Here is a 21,203-nt window from a genome sequence, read left to right on the forward strand (position 1 = left end):
AAAAAACTATTTGTTCAATCAAAATTCTGCAGATGTAATCAAGATTTTAATGAATTAAACTTGCATATAACCTAAACCAGGCAGGCGAGAACAGAACAAAGCTTTTTTTTTTATTCTTGAAGGCCTGGTTTGGTCTTCATAAGCGCCTGGTTATCCAGATCTAGACAGCTTTTTTCCTGTGTGGTGTTCATCAGCTCTTGTGTGATTGGTCAGARATGTTAAGTGGGTGTGGTTCTGACACAAACAAATGCTTCAGTAGTCTATAAGGAGTTCTAGAATAGTATGAAAGGTTCTAGGCAGRCAGAACCTTTTTCTTGTTCTTGCTACCTCAATTAAAATAAGTATTGGTCTCATCTCTAGAAATCTGTTTCTATATATGCTGTACACAATTAGTAAAATTCTTCTTGACATTTTTGATGTCTTCATGTTCTTTATCATGTTGCTGTTATCAAAATATTTGAAAATTGGCACAAAACGTATTTWGCTGCATTTCAGTTGGTCCTGACAAAGTTTCATGAAAAACATYTCCTGTCTTGTAAATCTGGCACTTTTCTTTGAGTAAGATGGTTTTATAATGACTGGTGGGCTGCTCTGTTTGTTTTTCCCCACACAGACAAGAATGTGCTGTTCACGGGAGACCTGACACAATATGAAATTATTGCAAATTTTGAGTCAACATGAAATAAAATTCTGTGGCATCTGTTGCAAGTCTACATTTGCATTTATCTAAGCAGTTATTTGAAGAAAGTCTAATTGCTCTTGCAGTAATCTTTAATGGTTAAAGTCCAAGTSAACTTGTACATTTCAGTCATATGCTGGAAAGCGTATTTACAGCTTTTGGCCTATTCTCTGCAAACAGTGTGGCGCGGCAGGCTGAATTGAATGGATCAAACGCTTGTGTGTGTTTGTGTGTGTTTATCACTGCTGTACCATAGCTGCAGCTGTCAGGTGCAGAAAAAGGTGACAGTTGTCACATTCGTTCCTCTGTGTGTTTGGGACTCGTATGTCTTTAATCTCCGCTCTGTAGAACTTCACATGTTTAAAAAAGAAATACATTTCTTGCATGCTCCTCCTATCTTCTTAAATTCCTCTGTGGCGTCCTTAAGCCTTTAAAGAGTCAGCAAAGCTCTTTTACACATTCACCTTTCTGTCTCTCTAATTCAGCATGGTATCATAAATACAGGCCTATTTTACATGGCCACAACTGCACACATTTCATAAGTGCTGCACAGAAAATGGGCTTACTCTGCAAAATATGTGCATCTTAATAAGTGTATTAATTTTACATTCAGGCTATTCAGTATTTTTTTTCTGTGTGTACAGAGGGCCCACTAACCTTCGAATTAAGCCGAAGAGCACTTTATTTGTTTTTGTGATGGATTACCACTGCATCTTACCATGGCCTTGTTGGTAATCTATATCTAATTGCTCTTGCAGATGCTGCTAAGGGGGTGTAAATGTGTGTGTAAGTTTTAAAAGTCAGCTTGGATGAGGATAAGAGTGTTACATTTGCTGCTGCATGCAGTTTGCCCAGGGCTCAAATCTCACACTAGACCTCGGATGAAAGGTTCAGAACAACATGGGCCTGGAGATCTCAGCAGCCTGGGGCTTTCCTGTGCAGTCAGGCTGAGGAAGGCACCAGGAGACTCAGCTGCTGGAAGAGGGAGAACATCCTCCCGCCTGGAGCTGCTGCAAAGGGTTRCAGTGCAACTTGTGAGCCTTTTATCTACAGAGCTTCATATGTGTAAAGGCACCAGCACCGCCACAGGGTACATGAACTCACAGGCCTCTGCAAACAGAAATAGATAGAAATGGGCAAACACATAAACTGCTACCTGTAAGGTAATTCCAACTATCTGTTAATAAAAGGCAATATATATACATGTCTAAGSCCCATAACCTCTATTATAAAAGCTCAGAATCTTGGCCAAGGTTAGCATAAACATAATTTAACATATCGGGACTGGATTACAAATGTGTTGATCTTTTTGTGGGTTGTCATCTTGACTGACTACAAAGAGATAAATCTGGATCCCTGAGTGCTTCTTTCCCACACACACGCTCCCCCGCTCTGCCTCTTATTCTGTGCTAATTGAATTAGTGCCCGGGTTAGCACTGTGTTCATTAAGATAATGCTGTGTTGTTTACACGAGGCTCCGGCTGCAATTAAGCAGACTCCATTTTGGGTGTTGAACTTGTACACGCAGAAACGCACCMGCACTTATCTCGTCTCCTGACAACTCATTTGTCTCCCTGATTTCAAGTTTTTCTCTCTCCTTTTTTTTTTTCAAGCTTTTCTTATTATGTCCGTCTCCGCAGAGCACTTTCAAGTTCAAGTCGGAGAGCGACATCCACCTGGCTGAGCACCACAAGCAGGTGTTGTATGACGGCAAGCTGGCCAGCTCCATCTCCTTCACCTACAACGCCAAGGCGACGGACGCCCAGCTCTGCCTGGAGTCATCGCCCAGGGAAAACCCCTCCATCTTTGTCCATTCACCGCACGCGCTCATGCTGCAGGTCAGTTTGAGCTATATCCTGCAGAAAGGCAGCCTACACCTTCTTGGTTGGTTCGGAAAGTGTAAAAAAAAAGCATGAATGAAGCTAAATAAACCAGCATGTCAGTTTGATTATCAGGCCCCTGTGACACAGGCTGACTCACTGCCACTTCAGGAGCATTTGTGCAAAAGCTGTAGTGTTTATTTTGGTCTTCTAACAGAAGTTAAGTGGTTTTCTATAAAAAGTATATATTAAATATTATGGATAGAAAAATACACCMTGCACTATAYTGAAGCAAATTGCAGTGTTGGTATGCTTTATTGTTTTGGGTTATCAGGTTTAATATGGTTCGATTTCTTTTTAAATAAAATGTGGATCTAGGATATGTTCTTGGAGATCATTTATTTATTTTTTTCTTTCTACAAATTAGCCTGCAGTATATTGGAAAGATGTCACACAGTGTCTGTGTAAGCAACCACAACCCGCATTGGGTCATCTCTTGCTAAATCMGATTATTATTATAATTTTTTTAAGAAAAAAGATGTGATCATGCAACAGGTAATTTTACCAACATGTTTCTTCTGACTATAAGTTACATGGACATTTTGGAGTGGTCAGCCCTGCATCCCGACAAAACCTGATAGAGAATGTATGGTAKAAGCTAAATATTAGGATAATGGAACCCAAAGATGTTAAACRCCTGTAAATKTTACATTTCCAAAAGAGCTTCAGATAAGAAGTTCTTTCATTTTGAAGAATTAAAGTTTCTTTAAATGACAGTATTMACTCCTGTGTTTAAATGGTCCAGTTCTTGTATATGGTGCTGTGACTTTTAATATATTTTTTAAATTTGCAATTATTCTTTGTTGTTGTTTCAAATCAACCAATGAAATTTAACATCAGACATGGCCTGATGATTTAATTTGGTAATGGAAGAACAGTGAGCATGTTTCCAGGTGAGAGGAAGTTCTTTTATTTTGAAGAACCAGAACTGTAGCTGTAGCGGTACATAATCTGTTAGGCTTGTTTTGTTCACCTTTACATCCCTGTGGCTTACGCTTGTGAAGCTAACTGCTCTTTTGTCCTACAGGATGTGAAGGCCATTGTTACCCACTCCATCCACAGTGCCATCCACTCTATAGGAGGCATCCAGGTCCTGTTTCCACTCTTYGCTCAGCTGGATTACAAGCAGCTCAATGACAGCAGTGTGGACACCACAGTCTGGTGAGTCATTAACAAAAAAAATGCAAATTGAACCTTATGTTCATGTGAAATCTGATATTAGACAGATGTGCTGGAGGCAAGTGGGGAATATTGGTTTGAAAGGGCAATAGGAGAGACACKTTTCCCTCAGAGGGCAATGATTTCTTTTCCAAACTATGTGTCCTCCTCTGACTTTAAGATCTGCCTGATAGCACTGCATCATGTGGTCTTTAACGCTGTTACTTTATCAGGCACCATCTCAACATCATGTCAGCTGCAGACRGATTATTTATTTAATATCATCAGGAGGATGGAGATAAGGGAGAAAATACAGCTGCACATTAAAAATAAGTTATGATGGAGCTATGACGGGAACATGGATCATGTTTTCTCCACTCGCTGCAGTAGAAAATGCATTTAAACTCTTCAATGTGTTATATGTTGCAGCGCGACTCTGCTGGCGTTCCTGGTGGAGCTGTTGAAAAGCTCAGTGGCCATGCAGGAGCAAATGCTGGGAGGCAAGGGCTTTCTGGTGATTGGGTACCTGCTGGAGAAGGTCAGTGCGATGGCCTCCTTCGGTTTCAAGTCGTGTTTGTTTGTTGTTCAGTTAATAAGAAGAGAAACCTTGGCTTTGACTGCGACCCCCTCTTTATTCATCTAGATTCTTGAAGGTTCCACAAATAGCTCTTCATTATTAGCCAACGTTATTTATCCTGAATAAAAATAAACTCATGCTTATTTAGTTTTTTCCACTGGTAGATGAAAGTAATATTGTGAAATTAAAAAAAAAAAAATTTAAAATACCTGAACCTTTGCAATGATATAACAATGATTCTTTTCCATAATAGTGTGCCTCTGAAACATTATCAGGAATGGTAATTACTWATGGAAAGTATTCATACCCTTGATTTTTTGGATACTTTGACACATTACAAAAATGTGTATTCCTTCTTTTTCACAACTGCAAATTTCTGATTTCTTTGTTGTTGTTTTTTTTGTCTTTGTTTGTTTTGTTTTTTTGTTTTTTTTTTACAAATAATCAAAAAATTGTAAAATGATCCAGTCAACGTCCAAACCTAAACACATCTTAGAATCTGTAGCAAAACTTGAAGATGTGATGCTCCTCATTCAATCTGACTAAGCTGGAGCTGTTTTCAGTCTTAGATGTTTGAAGCTGGTAGAGACGCACCCCAAAGATGAACAGCTACGACTGAAGCAAAAAGCAGTTATACATAGTATTGATTCATAGGGAATCTAATAACTATTTCAGACAGGTAAATCCAGTTTGAGATTGTAGTTTGCCTAAATGTGACAGATTCAATGGACTGGGCTTATGCAAGGCACTGTTTATACAGTTTATACGAATGCATAGCGTTGCATTTGTTGATTGTGAAAATAGACTTTGTTTGCTTAATTTTGCATCTTTGCTTAATTAAGCCACGGCTCATACTTGCCCTTCTTCCTGCAGTCGTCTCGGATTCACATCACCAGGGCAGTCCTTGAGCAGTTCCTGTCTTTCGCAAAGTATCTGGACGGTTTACCTCATGGGGCGCCACTCCTCAAACAGCTCTGTGACCATGTCCTCTTCAATGCTGCCATCTGGATACATACACCTGCCAAGGTCTGTTTGTCTTTGTATGCATCTCTCCAAGTACTTTGCCTCAAAAATGAAACAGAGATTACTAAACCGATGACAGAGAGACAGAAATTAACACAGCGACAAATTAGTTTTTAATCCTCTTCCCTGTGATGTTTTGACTGAGATTGTGCTCGAAACAAACAAAGAGGAAACGCCGAACTGACATCTCAGCGGCCATTACCCTTTACAGTAATTTAATAAATGAGCTCGGAGGACGTGCAGGGAGGGGCCGGCTCTCCGTCCTGTTAAAGGACAGAACATGCAAGCGAGGGAAACAAATAGGAAATGTGACATTTGAAAAGACCCCAGGAGAAGAGAGGGGATGTGCAGCTCCTCTTTTCTTATTCTCTCTCTGAAATAGATGTGAGAAACCGTGGCATTCCCACAGGCCTCATGCCCCCGCAGTTCGCAAAACTTCTCCCTGACCCTAAGAGGTGATCTTGCAGTTGAGCTGCACTCCGGGGCAAGATGGAGCAAAAACGGAAGAGACAAAATACGATTACTTAATGTTGTTTGGGAGAAACACAGAATCCAACACTGGGTTTTTTTTATTGATCCTAGTTGTCAACACAAAGCGGATCAAAGTGAATTATCTTGTTGGGTTTTTTTTTCTCCCTTCATTCAAGTGCCAGTGAAGAAATTAAGCGAAAGAAATGAATGAGAACAAGGCCGGCATCAGAAATGTAAAAAAGCAAGAGCAAACACATTCACACACACACACACACGCACACACACACACACACACACACCTACACACACCTACACACACGCACACACACGCACACACACACAAAATGTAATTGTCAAATCTTACCTCTGTTCTACCTCCCACTGAGCTTTAATATTTTCCTCCTCTCAAGGTGTCATTGCTACCCTGATTAATGCCAAGATTAACCTTCGTAGTACTTCGGGCTTAATGAAACACAGAAAGAAGTTTCTCATCATGTCTCCAAAAAGCTTGATTGCTGTTAAACAGTGTCCTGCTGAAGAAAACCAATTATTTTTGTTGCAGCAGTGCACAAAAGAAAATCAGAAATGTTGTTTTGCTGTGCAAAATATCTGCAGACTAAACGGCTGAGTGTGTGTAATGTAATATGAAGTATTGCACTGAGGGCCTTTTTAAGGCAGCTGAGTCCACTCCCCAGCCTAGATGATCTCTGATGTGATGTGGTCAGGCCGTGGCCCGGCGTTAATTTCATCCGCTTAAATAGAGCTACCTTGTTAAGGCCGACCCTCAGCATGGTGGCTGCTGTAATGAGCTCAGAGGGTTGTGAGCCGTCTCAACTCAGCCAATGTGCGTCGAGGATTGGCTGAAGGAATATTAGGAGAGGGCGAAAGGGAACAGAAGGAAGAGATGAAGGAGCAAATATGTAATAAGAGAGAGGCTCCCTCTTAAATGTCAGGAATTGGAAGTAGCTCCTCGGACAGAAGCGTAATTTCAGACCCTGAAATATTAAAGCATAAAGAAAGCGGTTGCTGTTTTTCGCATTCCCCTGTGTCTGTCTTTGTACAGTTAAATTGCAATTTTTTTTTAGCCGTAATAAACATTCTGCTAATTCAATCATCCAGCAGCTTCTGTTGGTCTCAGTGTGTCGATGTGTGCTGCACAAATGGACTGTTTGCTCCTACACAGGTCCAGCTGTCCCTCTACACGTACCTGTCGTCAGAGTTCATCGGCACCGCCACCATCTACACCACCATTCGCCGCGTCGGTACTGTCCTGCAGCTGATGCACACTCTGAAGTACTACTACTGGGCTATAAACCCTCTGGAGTGCAGCGGAATCTCCCCCAAAGGGCTCGGTATGTTCACAGCTTAAACCTAACACTGGGTGAAGTGAAACAGGGCGTGATCCTCCTGTACTACCGCCTTAACCTCAAGCCGTCTTCAGTTGGGCGATTTGGCTCAGTGCCCTGGGCGACATGGGTTAGGGGGCGCCACAATCCCTTCAGAGAAAAAAAAAGATCTGTCAGTTAGTTGCATGTTGAAATATTTTTCCTAAACGGCAGCGAACCCATCATCTCATTTCAATATTTTAAACGATTCTTCACCGAACCGAGATTCTTTTAAAACATATTTAGAGTAATCAAGTGGAGATTTATCAGATCTTTATTCTATTTGCTTACATTTATCTTGCTTTAGCTTCACCTTCAGATATAAATCTATGTCCATGTCTAAATGGATATCTAGTTTACAGGTACTGTATATCTCTAAATATCACATTTACTGAATTTTATTTTTTGATAAAATAAAAATAATATACAATGAATCCAGTTGGATCTTTTTTGGAGAAGTGGGTGTTTATTTCATCAAAGGGTGCAGAGAAGGAGAGGCTCACTCAAAGTATCATCCATCCATGCCACAACCACCACTGTAACTTAAAAATGTTATCTTTATAACATTTCTACTACTATTAAAAACTACAAAACTCCTTATTTACGTTCAAAAGCAGGATGAACACTATGGATGGATTCTGAAACGTGTTCACCCAGTCAGACTTTTTCTCCTGAGGAATACATTTCAGCAGCAGCTCAGCCTTTTAGCCAGAGTATGACTCTGTTGATCGTCAAGCCACGATTCATGCTACTATGAATTCATAGGTCAAAATACGCAGTTATAATGACCCTCCTCAGAACTTGATCTGGTGCAAGTTTTCATATCCCTCTTTGATGTTATTTATTTATTTAATTAATTTCCATGCATGTCAATCTTGTGAGACGGCAGCACAGCAGACATGCATATAATGCTAATTCATTCATTAAACCAAGTTAAACCAGCTTAAAACTCTTTCCTTGAGACGTCCTTTTTTTAATGTTGTTTGAAGGTGTATTAAATTGAGGACCTCCTAACAATCTGTGGTATAGAATTGCACGGACGTGATGCTCTGAAAAAGAAAAATGTTAAAATGTTAGGAGGCACTCACTCCACTTCTCAACATGAGTTTGAAGGATCAGGCTTATGAATTGTAGTCACAATAATCACACTAACTGGGCCATTAGGTTTAATAATAGGGCTCTTATGGTCACATGAGTCACTGGCCCTAACTCCTGAACTCAGTCCAGTAAAGCAGAAAAGAGGATGAGGAGTTAAAATGTGATCATTCAGTATGTAGGAGGGTCTGAGAAACTATTCTAGTGCGTTTTTACCCTTGAAAAACTCTAAGATTGGTTTCATTCATTCCTTCCTTCCTGTTGTTTTTCCTTCCTTCAGTTTGTGGTTTTTGCAAGTTACAAGTGTAAAAACACCCCAAAAGAAATATATTCATTAATATTTAAGTTTCATTTTAATACATGGAGCATGATTTTAAAAAAAAAGTCTCAGAACTTTGGAAATTTGACTACAAAAAAAAAGGATTTTGATTAACAAAACATGTAGGAGCCCTTAATTGCTAATAACTTGCTTCATTTTGCACCAGGTTTCTTGTAGTGGAGCCCCACTGAGTTCTCCACAATGTGAAACAGATTTATGTTCTTGAATCAATTATTAACAGAATTCCATATGAACGTATGCATGAAAAGATGGTTGCCTCCTTCCTGGACTACAACGGCTTATAAAGGAATGGTAGAAATGATTCAGAAATGATTCAGTGTTTCTGAAAATGACCATTTTTATTTTTTCAAGAGCAGATGACTCATTAATCTTTTTTTTTTTTTTTTTTTTTACATGAAGGGAATTATCCTCAAAAGACTAAATGTACCTCTGAAGCCTTTGTAAAAATATTTTATACTTGGTGGATTGTTAACCTATCCTTTCATGCTTTCTGTGAGAACAGGGTAGCTGTTCTTTGTACTCGTTTAAAAAAGAAATGCGAAAAAGACAGTTTTAACTTCTTCCGTTGCTACGAACTGGTGCATCAAAAAGGTCAGAGCACGCCCTCACTTTAATCAACCTCTTTCTCGCCCCGGACTGGCGGCTGACTGTGAGTGCGCATCTGGGGTCACCATGGCAACAGACAAATTTGACGGGAAGATCCAAGGGAGCGTTTGGAATTTCTAATCAAGTGACTGTCTGGCTCCCTTTTCTGTTTGGCGATATTGCCGTTTGACTGCTGGGATTTAGCCCCATAAAGGAGCGCTGATAACAGCGCAGCAGCAATTAGCCTCAGATACATACTCACTGCCATTCAAAGGGAAAAGCTGCTAGTTATGGTTTGACAGACCACATGCGCGCACACTTGACTGTACTGTAAGAGCGTGATATGCACTAATTTACATAGTAATAGGAAGATGTTTTGATCTCACCGCAGGCTTTGTGGATAAAAATGAATTCATCCGAGTGTCAGTCTGAGGGAATGAGGTTGATTGCAAGTTGCACATTAACATTTGTTGTATTACAGTTTTTTTTTTTTTGTTTCCTCTGGCTTTGCTTCTTTCATGAAACGCAAAATTAATTTGCACCTTTTCCATTTATTTTGCAAATAATTCAATTCCCTCCTACGGGTATAAACAGAACGAGTGCAATGTAATAAAAAGGGAACTTTATGCCTTTTGTTCAGGCATTTTCTTTGAATCTTGCAAATAGGTTAGAATTCAGTCAATATGATAATTAAATTTCTTGCCATTTAGCGCTAGAAGAAAGTGGCCACAGCTAATTAGCATAAATTTGTTTTTTTTGTGAATAGCTTTTTTGTAGTATTGTTTTCTTCCTCGTACGGTTAGTTCACTTTATAATGTAGATATATGTACAACATTCTTAGATATTCTCATTCGAGTTGCACAATATAATTATCATGACTAGGATCATTTTTATTTTATTTTATTTAACCTTTATTTTTACCAGAATAAAAAAAAAAACATTGCGATTAAAATCATCTTTTTTAAGGGGGCTCTGGCCAAGAAGCAGCAACAAACACAACAAATAATTCAGAGGCTATGTATTTAAACAATGCTTTGGAGGAGCTTTGCATTTTATGGCCATCAGAGGTGAGCTTTGTCCTGGGCAATGTGGCTTTCTGCCACTTCTTGGCTGCGGTAACATAAGCATAAAATACAGTTATTTCTCAATTGTGCCTATATTAGTTTCCTTTTGTATTTTTGCATGCATAACAAATGCTGAATGTATATCCACCGTGCACCAGTACAACTAGCAACAAGTAGTCCAACAGCATTATGTTACTCTAATTATTGGTACAGGGTTCTTAAATTAGAAAGACTAATCTTAAATCCTTTGAACATTCTTGTAGTTCTTTTTTTTTTTTTGGCTTATTGAACTAGTTGAACATCAGACTTCTCTCGCTGTGAAACATCTCTAAAAGGTATTTGTCTTCTCTGTGTTGGGGGCTGCAAATGTTAAACTTAAATACATTTCTTGGACTTTATCCTTTTTGTCTATGATAATGTAAAAACTCTTTTCACTCTGGATAATAACAAAAAAGACGACTCACTTGCTACTGAACAGCCTAACCAGTTTTCTATTAATCCGAGGATGAAAGGATGGGTCTTCTTCTAGACCATGACCGACTGGTTTAACATCCACGTGGAATAAAGTGTCTGACGTGATGGTGAACTTACAGGTTTTTTTTTTATTTTATTTATTTAGAAATAGCTCAAAAAAAATTCCCACTTTTTGTTGCAGTTTCTATAATTGTTCTTCTTAGACCATCTGAGTTCACCTCATCAAGTCAAAACAGATTCTTAAGCCTTCAACAAAAAAATTCAATTAAAATTTTTGTAAAATTATTATTTTTAGAAAAATCCAATAAATTCATACTTGTAAGTCATTAAAGTTGTATTCTATGCAATCATGTCAGGCCCCTTATTTCAACAGATGCTTAAAATAATTAATTAAAACCCCATTATACATATTCATCTAATTTATGTTTAGATTTAAGGATCTGGCCTTAACTATAAATGCAAATGTTGACTTTGGTGCTTGCAAAATCCTAAAAGTGTTAGCACAGATCATGTTTACAACTGTATTACATCAGCTTGTTTGGGAAAACTCTTAGCAGTTGGAAACTCGAGAGACTAACGTTTGTGGGTTTGAAAGTGAAAAGATTTCCACTTCATGCCTGATGTCACTTTAGCACCTCCTCAAAGAGACAAATAAGAGTTTTCTCCAATAATGCTTTCTCACCGTCATCACTGATGCCGCTTAGAAATGCCCCTACATGACAAACTTGCAGATATTGAGGTGTTGCTGTCCATCTCCAGACCTTTGTTCATCAAACTGCAGTGCACTTCACACTGTCAAATCTTCTAAATGATATGAGACCCAGCAGAAATAGCAGCAGTTTAACTTTTAACCAATGTTAATGTTATCTGAAGAGATTTTTCAGTCGTTTCCACCACAGATTCATCTGTTTTTAATGCGAAGCTGCCTGAGGGCTGAAGATCACTGCCATTCAGCATTAACTTTCAACTTCGTCCTGCATGGAGCTTTTTCTGCAAACATTCTGAATCCTTTAATGATTCTCTAAGTGCCTTCGATGATGAAATATTATATTGTTTGGCCAGACAATCTCTCACAAAGCCAGTCTTTATTCAGAGAGACTCTTTCTCTCTCGGCTGTTTTTTTTATTTTTTATTGTCCATTCATGTAGCTGGGCATATGGAGCTAATTAATTATGGGATGCTACACTAGGTACTCCTCTCTAACACATTGAATTAACAAATTTAGATATTTAAAAATGAATGTATAAATGGAAAGTTTCAAAGCCTCACAAGCTGGTTTGCTGTTTGTTCATACAAACACTAATTAATCCTAATATACTATATGCATTCTTTACCCCCACAGCTTTAAAAATTTTTTGTCCATCACAAACTTTATTATATTTTATTGGAAATATTAAGGTAATGGTCCATCACAAGTTACACACAACTGTGAAGTGCAAGGGAAATAACGTATGGGTTCTAGTGCTGCTATAGTTTTCATAAGTCCAGTTGGCCTTTTTAAAGTGAACCATTGGAAGCAACACAATGCTTTAGGAAGACTTATTTTCATCAGGAAAAGATAAGCTTGTAAGAGTTGCAAATGCAGAGCAATCTTGGAGGAACACTCTTTAAAGGATGTAAAAAAGATTGAGGCTGAGGTGAAGGTTCAACTTTCAACAGGATAATGATGATGATTTACACTCATGGCTACTATCGTGCAGTTCAGGACAAAGCAGACTTAAACCCATGTTCTCAGGTGGTTTCTGTTGAACCCGACAAAACTTGATTATTTTTTTTTTGCTGAAAGTAATTGGTAAAAATGTCATGCTTATTATAGTGGCCTTTTTGCACAATAGCGGCTTGACTATTGGTTAATTGGATGTTCCACTAGTTCCGGTTATGTGGCACAAACCCCTTTTCGTTACTTTGCTGGGCTCAACAGGTGCTGAAAATGCAACGTCAGAAGACTGTGTTCACTCATGATCCAGGGGGTGAAGTCACAGCTTGCATCACATGAGCGACTCTCTTAAAATAGTCTGATTTGCGGTTTGACTCCTACAAAAAAAAAAAAAACACTGACTGAACAGACTGTTTAACATGACTTCCCTGTTCCCAATTACAGAATTTTTGTGTCTTTCACAAAAAAACTGAGTAAAATACATTCGATCATGTTTACAATGCATTTTGACAAATGTATGAAAAAAGATGAAGGCAGCGCATATGGTGTGAATCTCGTCCTTTCTTGTAAAATTGCGCTAATACCTTCTCAGGTTAATACTCAGAGCATGTAATCTCCTTGAAGAAAATACATCTCTTTGACCCTCCAGAGCGTCATGTCGGGTCAGAGAGAAAGAGAGAAAAAAAAAATCTAATTTTGTGTGACAATTATGCCACACAACTGTTAAGTCAGATTAGGAGTTATGAAAGCGGGGAAATTAATTTCCAGGAATAAAATACAGTTATTAAACTGCAATTTAGACCATTTTAAGCCTTTTTCATGTCCTCTCTGTATGCATCTACTGAGGCATATACTCGCTTTCACATACGGGCACATAAACTATGATGGATGGTCACTGTCACCGTTTCCAGCACCATGGAACAGCTTGACAGGTGAAGATGATGGATAACAAAGGAGCGCTTCAGTGTCATGTTTTTAGCTTTGTGAAGAACAGGTGAACCGGCTCAGGCGACTACACACACTCATATGATTCAAGGGCACCAAAGCATGGCGAAGAATCACACAGATATTCTTCTTCATCCCTTTTCTCTGCTAGTTTTTTTTTGTGTGTTTTTTTTCACCAGCACAGGGTCAAATATGAGTTTTAGTTTTGCAGGAGGATATCGTACATTTTGTTCAGCAACAAACTGTTTTTAATGGTATTTTGTTCTCTGGTGGTGTACAAAAGTAGGAAAATGACAAGAGCTTCAAACATCTCGCAAATGCACACAAGTTAGAAATCATAAATAGTTACAGATTTCTATTAAATGGAAAAAAAGCCTCTGAGAATGACAATGGGAAGGCAGGTTTTGAAGTCTTCATCGTTGATTTTTTTTTAAATTTGCTAATATAATTTGTTCAGGATTATGTACATTGATGGGGAATTTGAAGCTTAACTCTGCAAAAGTGAGACTATTAAAAGATCAAATGAGCAAAATCAGCTGAATGTGATCTGAGGTAATATTGCACCATGTGTTCATGGAAGACTGAAAGGTGTAGCACCAGATACCAAAAATGAAAGTTCATTATCTTCATTAAATAAAATCAAGAAAATATGAAAGGGACATTTTTTTTAACAGTTTCTATCAGCTTTTAGTAGCAAAAGCACTATTAGCATTGTTAGCATTTCAAACTCTGACATCTGCCTCAGTGTATTTACTTGCTTGGCAATATTTCTATCTTGTGACAAACTCTTTAAACAGACTGCGAACATTTTCAGTCATAGCAGCTTTACGGTAATCCTGAAGGCTCAAGAAAAAAAAAAAAAACGTTTTCTGTGATCCAGTAGCCTTCTTGTTGCCGCTAAAGCTCATTGTTGAAGCAGTGACTTCTCTCCCGTTTCTAATTTTTCGCTTTTATACCATTTAACTTGTCAAATGTTATGAATGTGTGCGACTCTTTGTGTATGTTAAAGCATGTTTTAATGGTAATGATGGCATATTGGAGCTGAATGAATGAGTTACGATGGGAACAAAGCTGAATTTAAAGATGGTATGGACTTTCAGATAAATAAATTGCCTTGTTCCGTGTGTGTCAGATGCTTTTGTGTTTTTTAGCTCCCGCTCTTCCTTCACTGCAAACAACTGATGGAGTGCCAGAGCTACAAAGTAGACACAGTGGATTACGCCGCTCGTTTGCTTTGGATCACTCAACCATCAATCACTTTTTTCTTTTTTTTTTTTGTGCAAATGACTTCACCGTCGCTGTAATAAGTTAAATTAGTGCAAGCATAAAATATCTCGATTGCCAAATTGCCACTGGAGTTAATGACAGTGATTTACAGTTCTGATGTAGAGAAAGTGAGCGCATGTGAATGTTTTCTCCCCAGCTCTCGAGGAAGCCTAATAAAACTAAATGTCAGTAAACAGAAGGGCTCACTCAAACTCAGCTGTAAGCATATTTAAAGTGCCGTTGTTGTTGGTGAAAATTGCAATTTTTCATTTGGGTCTGTGGGTTTTTTTTTTTTTTTTTTTTTTGCTCAGATGGACCACGGCCGTCCCAGAAGGAGATCATCTCGCTGAGAGCCTTCATGCTCCTCTTCCTCAAACAACTCATATTGAAGGTAGAGGGAGAAAATGTGATTATCTTCATGGCATAGTTTAAGCTGTGGGAAATCACTTTACTTCTTTGATGTTCTCTGTTGTTTCTCCTCCCGGGCAGTTCGCGGCCTAATCTAAAATATGTGGAAAATAGCATTAAAGTTGAGCAACGCCAATGAAGCGCTGCAGCGTTTGAGCGTGTGCATGAGTGCGTGCGTGCGTGCATTCATATCGATTTTTGTTCATTCTTCTGTGTCGAGTCGTCCTAGGTTAATAAAAAGTAGAAACAATTGAAGATCACTGAGGAGTTTTTGGTGAATCTGTTTTTCTTTGCTAGGACCGAGGCGTGAAGGAGGACGAGCTGCAGAGCATCCTCAACTATTTGTTGACAATGCACGAGGTACAGATGCTTTCTCCTTTATTAAACTAGAGTCAGACAGCAGGGGGGCATGGAGAGGGACTCAGAGGGAGACGGTGAGAGCCGGAGTGGAGCTGGTGGCAAAATACGCGCAATAATCTGGGGGCTGAAGTTATAGTCCACTTAAACGAGCGGGAGTGTGAGTCAGCTTCAGCGCGGTGACAGCATAAAAAATGGCGCAACAATGGACTGAACAGAATGTACTCCTCTGTAACAATTATATCTATTCTTGCTCTGAAATACCACCTGCTCCTCCGCAATCCCCCCTCCTTGCCCACCCATGGAACTCTCTTTGTCCTCCTCTATTCATCTCTCCCCTCCGGGCTTTTTCTTTTTATTCCCCTCCTCCTCCGCTGCCGCCTCACCTGTTCACCTTTGCTTTCTTTTTCCTACGTAGGACGAGAATATCCACGATGTGCTCCAGCTGTTGGTGGCTCTTATGTCTGAGCACCCGGCATCCATGATCCCCGCTTTTGATCAAAGAAATGGCATCAGGTGAGCGCAACCCACACATGCATGTTCATATAAAAAGATCTGTTGCTGCACTAAATACTGACATCTTTTTTTTTTTTTTTTTTTTTACTTACATTTATCCTTACTTTCACTAGCTGAGTGAGAGTTGGAACCCCTTAATATATATTGTATCAAAATACACATTTACTCTTTTATGTCAGTTTTGGATACCAGACTTACTTCTATTTGCAGAATGTCAGAATAATGACAGATATGCTGTCTTTTTTTATTTTTATAATCTTTAAAGTTAGATGCTTGAGTGTCAACTGCAAAATTGCATAGGGGGTGCCTCCATTTCAATTAAATGTAAATTAATCCAAAAGAAGCTTTGAACGCTGTCATCTTCTTCTGTATTTTCCCAAAAGTTTTGCAAAAATGCTCTTTCTCTCATGATTCTGACATTTAGCAAATATAAATAACTTTACTAATCCCAGTCAAACCAGGAAATAATTAGCCTGACTTAAATTGGGTCAGTGGGGGAAAAGGTATGACATCTTTTTGCAAAGTGTGGTTTCAGCTTTTTATTTATTAAAACAATCATCCTTCGATTTAACCGTTTATGTGACCTGTGTGCTTATAGAAAGGCTTGTTCTGTTGTCATGTGGTGGATTCGTGGGGCAAAATTAACGTTAACTTGTAATCAAACTTATCTTTTCATGCTGAGTAACAATACTTAGGAGAACCCAGGCTTCTGATTACTGGAAGAGAGTGTCAGGCCAACTGTGCGGCTAATTTTCCCAATGCATAACTCTACTTGGATGCCTTTTCGGTTGCCACAGTAACTCATATTGCTAGAGAGCTATTTGCAAACTGTACTGTCTTTTTATGCATCCCCTTTGAGTACCTCTTTCAAGAAAATAGTCTGCAGGCATTGATTCTTTCTGTATTTACAACCAGTGTTTTATGTGCAGTCTGCAAAAGTATGGGATTTGATTGCGTCATTTCCAAGAGAGAAAAAATGGCATTCAATTAATGTTTAGTTATTTTTTTATAGATTTTTTTTTCACAACTTGTGATCAATGTGACTGTTGTCAGAAGCCACAGATTAATGGAAGGAACGATACATCTGGATCCTCTTAGGTCAGGGTTTTAAACTGAACCTGTGATTCCTAAACAGACTCAGTTATAGATGCCAAACTAAGCATTTAGACACCCCCATTTTTATGAAATCTTCCAAACGAGAAGTGTGACAGACTGCAAACTGTGATTTGAAGAAATTCCCAGGTGTTAATGTTTGAAATGATGGTGTATAAAATGTGCAAAAAAGCCATGAAATGGCATTTTACTGCAATGCCAACTGCATGACTCGAATTAACGTGTCAATTTATAATTTATGGAGCATAATTTTTCAAAAATATCCAACTTACTTAATTCCATTCCACTTATATGTTGAGATTTGTATAAAAATGCTGTAAAAATCCTAGAATTTGAATCTGATAAAGAGTGGAGTTTTAAAATGGAAAATTTTAACCTTGCAAACCTTGCATACAAAACATGAAATAATCTTTTTTTTTTCTTTCTTAACCCACAAGATGTCAGAGTTTTAATACCTGTATGTTTCATGTTATGATAGGGTGATCTGCAAACTCCTGGCCTCCAAGAGCGAAAGTATACGAGTTCAGGCCCTTAAAGTTCTGGGCTACTTCCTTAAACACCTCGGTCACAAGTAAGTACTTTGTTTTCTATCCGCTTTCTTTCATCTCCTGTGCCTGGCAGTGAAGGATTAGGGAAAATTTAGGATAGAAATTAAGCACTCTACATTTTGACATCAATCTCCAATTTCTTACTTTCAACAAACTTTGACTTGTTGATACCAATTTTAGGAAATTCTGATTTTTTTTTGTTATAGGAACAGTACTGAAAATAGTTTTTTTTTTAATCCTTCCCCGCATCACTGGTCATTAGTTAACATTAGGGGCAGAGATTACAAAATGCATTTAGAGAAAACTCGTTTTACCTTGTCTTGAAACAAAGGCAAAATAATTCTGATGTGGTTTTTTTAACTTTAGTTTTATTTTTATTTTAAACTTCCTTGTTGTTCCTTCTTTGTTGAAGATGAGCGTAATTAGCCCCCAAATATCAGTCTCTTTGTTGATATTTTAAAAGATTGACCCTTACATTAACTTTGAGATTTCTAAACAGCTGCCGGCATTTCCAAATAAAGCATGTTTCAAAAAATGAAAGTCGACGACTCCGAATGAGAAAACGGAGCAACTCCTCCTCTTTCTGTTTTGTGCAGAAAGTATTACTCTCTCACCCTCTTGCAGCTTTAACGTCTGTCTTGACAGTGTAATAAAAAGTACAGCCTCTGCATTTCTGTGGTTTTCCTGACTTTTAACCACCTCGGTGATGCTGAGAGTAGCTAACATTGAGTCGTTTTCTTGTAGTAATAGCACTCACAAAATGAATGTCTTTCAGTCATTGAAAAAAAGAACAAACAATGCATAAATGCAGAGAAACTGTGAGATTTTTCCACCAACTTCAGAACGGCAGCATTTCACTCTCCAGTGAGCTTTATGCAATCTATTTGTTCATGTTTGTGTGGAGATCTCATCAGCATGTCCGGGCGGAAAATTCATTGTGACAGTCTGCACTCGAAGGGAGGAGAAACCTTGATGAGGGGCTTTGAATGCTGGGGGATTTAGTCGTACCATGTGACATGGACACCTCTTGCTGCACAACATGATGAGGGACACCAGGCTGCACCTGAGCCCTACATAATCAGTCCCCCACCTACTTAAAATCTGCTCCCACCACACATTTTATTGCTATTTGCATACTTCTGCAGCATTTAAGAGCATTTCATGCCACCCCTAAGCCAAATTCAGTGTTGCATCAGCACGGCTAAAAAAAGCAACACTATTGCGGTCGTACAAGATATCGAGGATGCTTTGTTGAATAAAAAATAATGAATACAAGATGCTTCTTACTATTTGAGGTGTGGGTTAAATGGAAATTGACACTGTAAAGCAGTGTTACAGTTAAAATTGTAAGTTCTACAGGCAGGCAGGGAGAAAAACAACAAAATCTTAAATGGTATCTTTTGGATTTATCTGTGAACTGGACGGTCATTAAAATATTTTTATGCAACAATAATTAGCTTCCTAAATTGTTGTTGCAGCATCCAAATCCCATCATGCATATCATAATGTGTTCAAGGAATATGAGAAAAGCTGGACAAGCTGGAGATGTAGTTGATTTGTTATGCTAATAAACAACATCTGAATCGCCGTCTCAATTAACACCTTGGTGAAAGGCACCTTGTTGGTGTGGAAATAAAATTTTTATTCATGTCGAACAATACTATTCTTTTTATTTGTTGCTACAGCTAAAAAATTTAAAAATTAAAAAGTTTCCAATAAAGTGGCAGTAAGGACAATTTAAGATGCCTTGTTTTTTTTTACGTAATTGTTAAATTTTGTAATGAATTTTAAGCAATTTATCGGAATTTACAAGGGGTGAAAGTCAATTTCATCCCAGTTAAAAGGGGTGAAAATGAATTTCCCCTTGTGGCTGTTGGCTTTAGAAAAAGGCAAGCATTGGCTTAATAAATGTTCTTTTTCTGCCATTCTTCTAGCATTTTCCTTAATATAAAATCTCAAATGCCATGCTTTGATATGATATCACAATCTCCTTGCATTGGAAGATTGTCAAAATTTTAAAACCGTTCATTTTATATATTCAGTCCAAAAGCTTTTTGTTAGAAAATACGTCAGTGCTGTTCTCTGATCCTGCTAAAAATGACGTGACAAAATTTTACAACCTACTAATATTTTGTTTTCTCAGTGACAATCACTGCTGGGTATAATTACAATGATCCTAAATAATATTCAATATTTTTTCCTGTTGCTGTGCAGGAGGAAGGTGGAGATCATGCACACACACAGTCTGTTCACACTGCTGGGAGAAAGGCTGATGATGCACACCAACACGGTTTCCATCACCACCTACAACACGCTATATGAGGTAGGTAATTGTGACAGCGTCTCCTTTCTCTACATTTCCATACAGATTTACATAACCGGGACAGAAGTGGTTTGTATGCTGTTTAAATGGCATCCGCTAAACTTCTGTCAATGCAGATTCTGACGGAGCAGGTGTGCACCCAGGTGGTTCACAAACCCCACCCTGAGCCAGACTCTACTGTCAAGATCCAGAACCCCAGTAAGTAACGGACCCCTCCTCTGTGGCTTCCATCTGCCATTCTTTTCTTTTTGGTAATGCAAACAAACAAAGTCTGGATTGAAAATCAGCTCTGCTACCATCTCCCACTTACTGATGTCACTCACACATCAGTTTCTTGTTTTCCTGGCTCCCTTATATTGGACTCTTTCTTGTTTCTTCCAGTGATTCTGAAGGTAGTGGCTACGCTGCTGAAGAACTCCACGCCCAGTTCTGAGCTGATGGAAGTCCGGAGACTCTTCCTCTCCGACATGATTAAACTCTTCAGCAACAGCCGTGAAAACCGACGGTAAAACCAAAACAAAACCAGTTTCTTGAATTTATTCTCATAACTGATCATTTTATTTTACAACTGATTATTTTTGCCTCTTGGCAGCTCATGTAACCTTTTTTTTTTGCGTTTTTATCAGCTGCCTGTTGCAGTGCTCGGTGTGGCAGGACTGGATGTTCTCCCTCGGATATATCAACCCCAAGAACCCAGAGGAACAGAAGATAACGGAAATGGTGTACAACATCTTCAGGATCCTTCTCTACCATGCTATCAAATACGAATGGGGAGGGTGGAGGGTCTGGGTTGATACTCTCTCCATTGCGCATTCTAAGGTACGAGTGGAAACTGCAAAACTTAAATCTTCAGCGTCTTTTTATTGACAAAATATAGTTTTGTGCAGAACTGAACAAGATTTAGTTTACTGACATAGCTCCTTTTTAAAGTAAATGCCATCTCAACCCCGTTAGAGACAAAAACTGATTCATATCCTATTATATGGAATGGAATTATATGGCTGTATGGAATATATTATTAGCAAAAATAGCCACTTATGTGTTTACAGATGCTTTCTAAAGAAAAAACCTAAGTAAACAAAAAATATATATAATTCTTTAAAAACCATGGATTCTGTCACAGATTTTTATTTTTTTGATCTTCCCCTGTTCTCAATGTAAAATTGAGTTGATTTTATGGATTCTGGCCTTAATGCTTCTAGAGACTGGAGTCCCAGTTTTGTTCATGCTGTCTGGTTGTGATGATCTATAGCCCCCCTTGGGACTACCTTTTGAGTATGGATGTGGAGGGAAGCTGCTCTCGGTACACATCTTCTGATCGCCTTTCCAATTATATCCC

At 38.5% G+C, this 21,203-nt stretch overlaps 1 protein-coding gene across 16 annotated transcripts in view; it reads left to right on the plus strand.

The window, feature by feature from the left end:
* nbeaa (neurobeachin a) overlaps nucleotides 1-21,203 on the plus strand; it is a 108,950-nt gene that overhangs the window by 57,938 nt on the left and 29,809 nt on the right. For all 16 annotated transcript variants that reach the window (XM_008427310.2, XM_008427313.2, XM_008427314.2 and 13 more), the window contains exons 9-21: nucleotides 2,320-2,517; nucleotides 3,587-3,720; nucleotides 4,147-4,255; nucleotides 5,168-5,320; nucleotides 6,972-7,140; nucleotides 14,911-14,990; nucleotides 15,305-15,367; nucleotides 15,783-15,880; nucleotides 17,472-17,564; nucleotides 19,756-19,864; nucleotides 19,981-20,062; nucleotides 20,246-20,369; nucleotides 20,491-20,683. In XM_008427310.2, coding sequence (XP_008425532.1) covers nucleotides 2,320-2,517; nucleotides 3,587-3,720; nucleotides 4,147-4,255; nucleotides 5,168-5,320; nucleotides 6,972-7,140; nucleotides 14,911-14,990; nucleotides 15,305-15,367; nucleotides 15,783-15,880; nucleotides 17,472-17,564; nucleotides 19,756-19,864; nucleotides 19,981-20,062; nucleotides 20,246-20,369; nucleotides 20,491-20,683 — 1,605 coding nt within the window. The remainder of the gene's footprint in view (nucleotides 1-2,319; nucleotides 2,518-3,586; nucleotides 3,721-4,146; nucleotides 4,256-5,167; nucleotides 5,321-6,971; nucleotides 7,141-14,910; nucleotides 14,991-15,304; nucleotides 15,368-15,782; nucleotides 15,881-17,471; nucleotides 17,565-19,755; nucleotides 19,865-19,980; nucleotides 20,063-20,245; nucleotides 20,370-20,490; nucleotides 20,684-21,203) is intronic.

Source organism: Poecilia reticulata, linkage group LG14 (genome assembly GCF_000633615.1).
Source record: "Poecilia reticulata strain Guanapo linkage group LG14, Guppy_female_1.0+MT, whole genome shotgun sequence".
In the NCBI taxonomy this organism is placed as follows: Eukaryota; Metazoa; Chordata; class Actinopteri; order Cyprinodontiformes; family Poeciliidae; genus Poecilia; species Poecilia reticulata.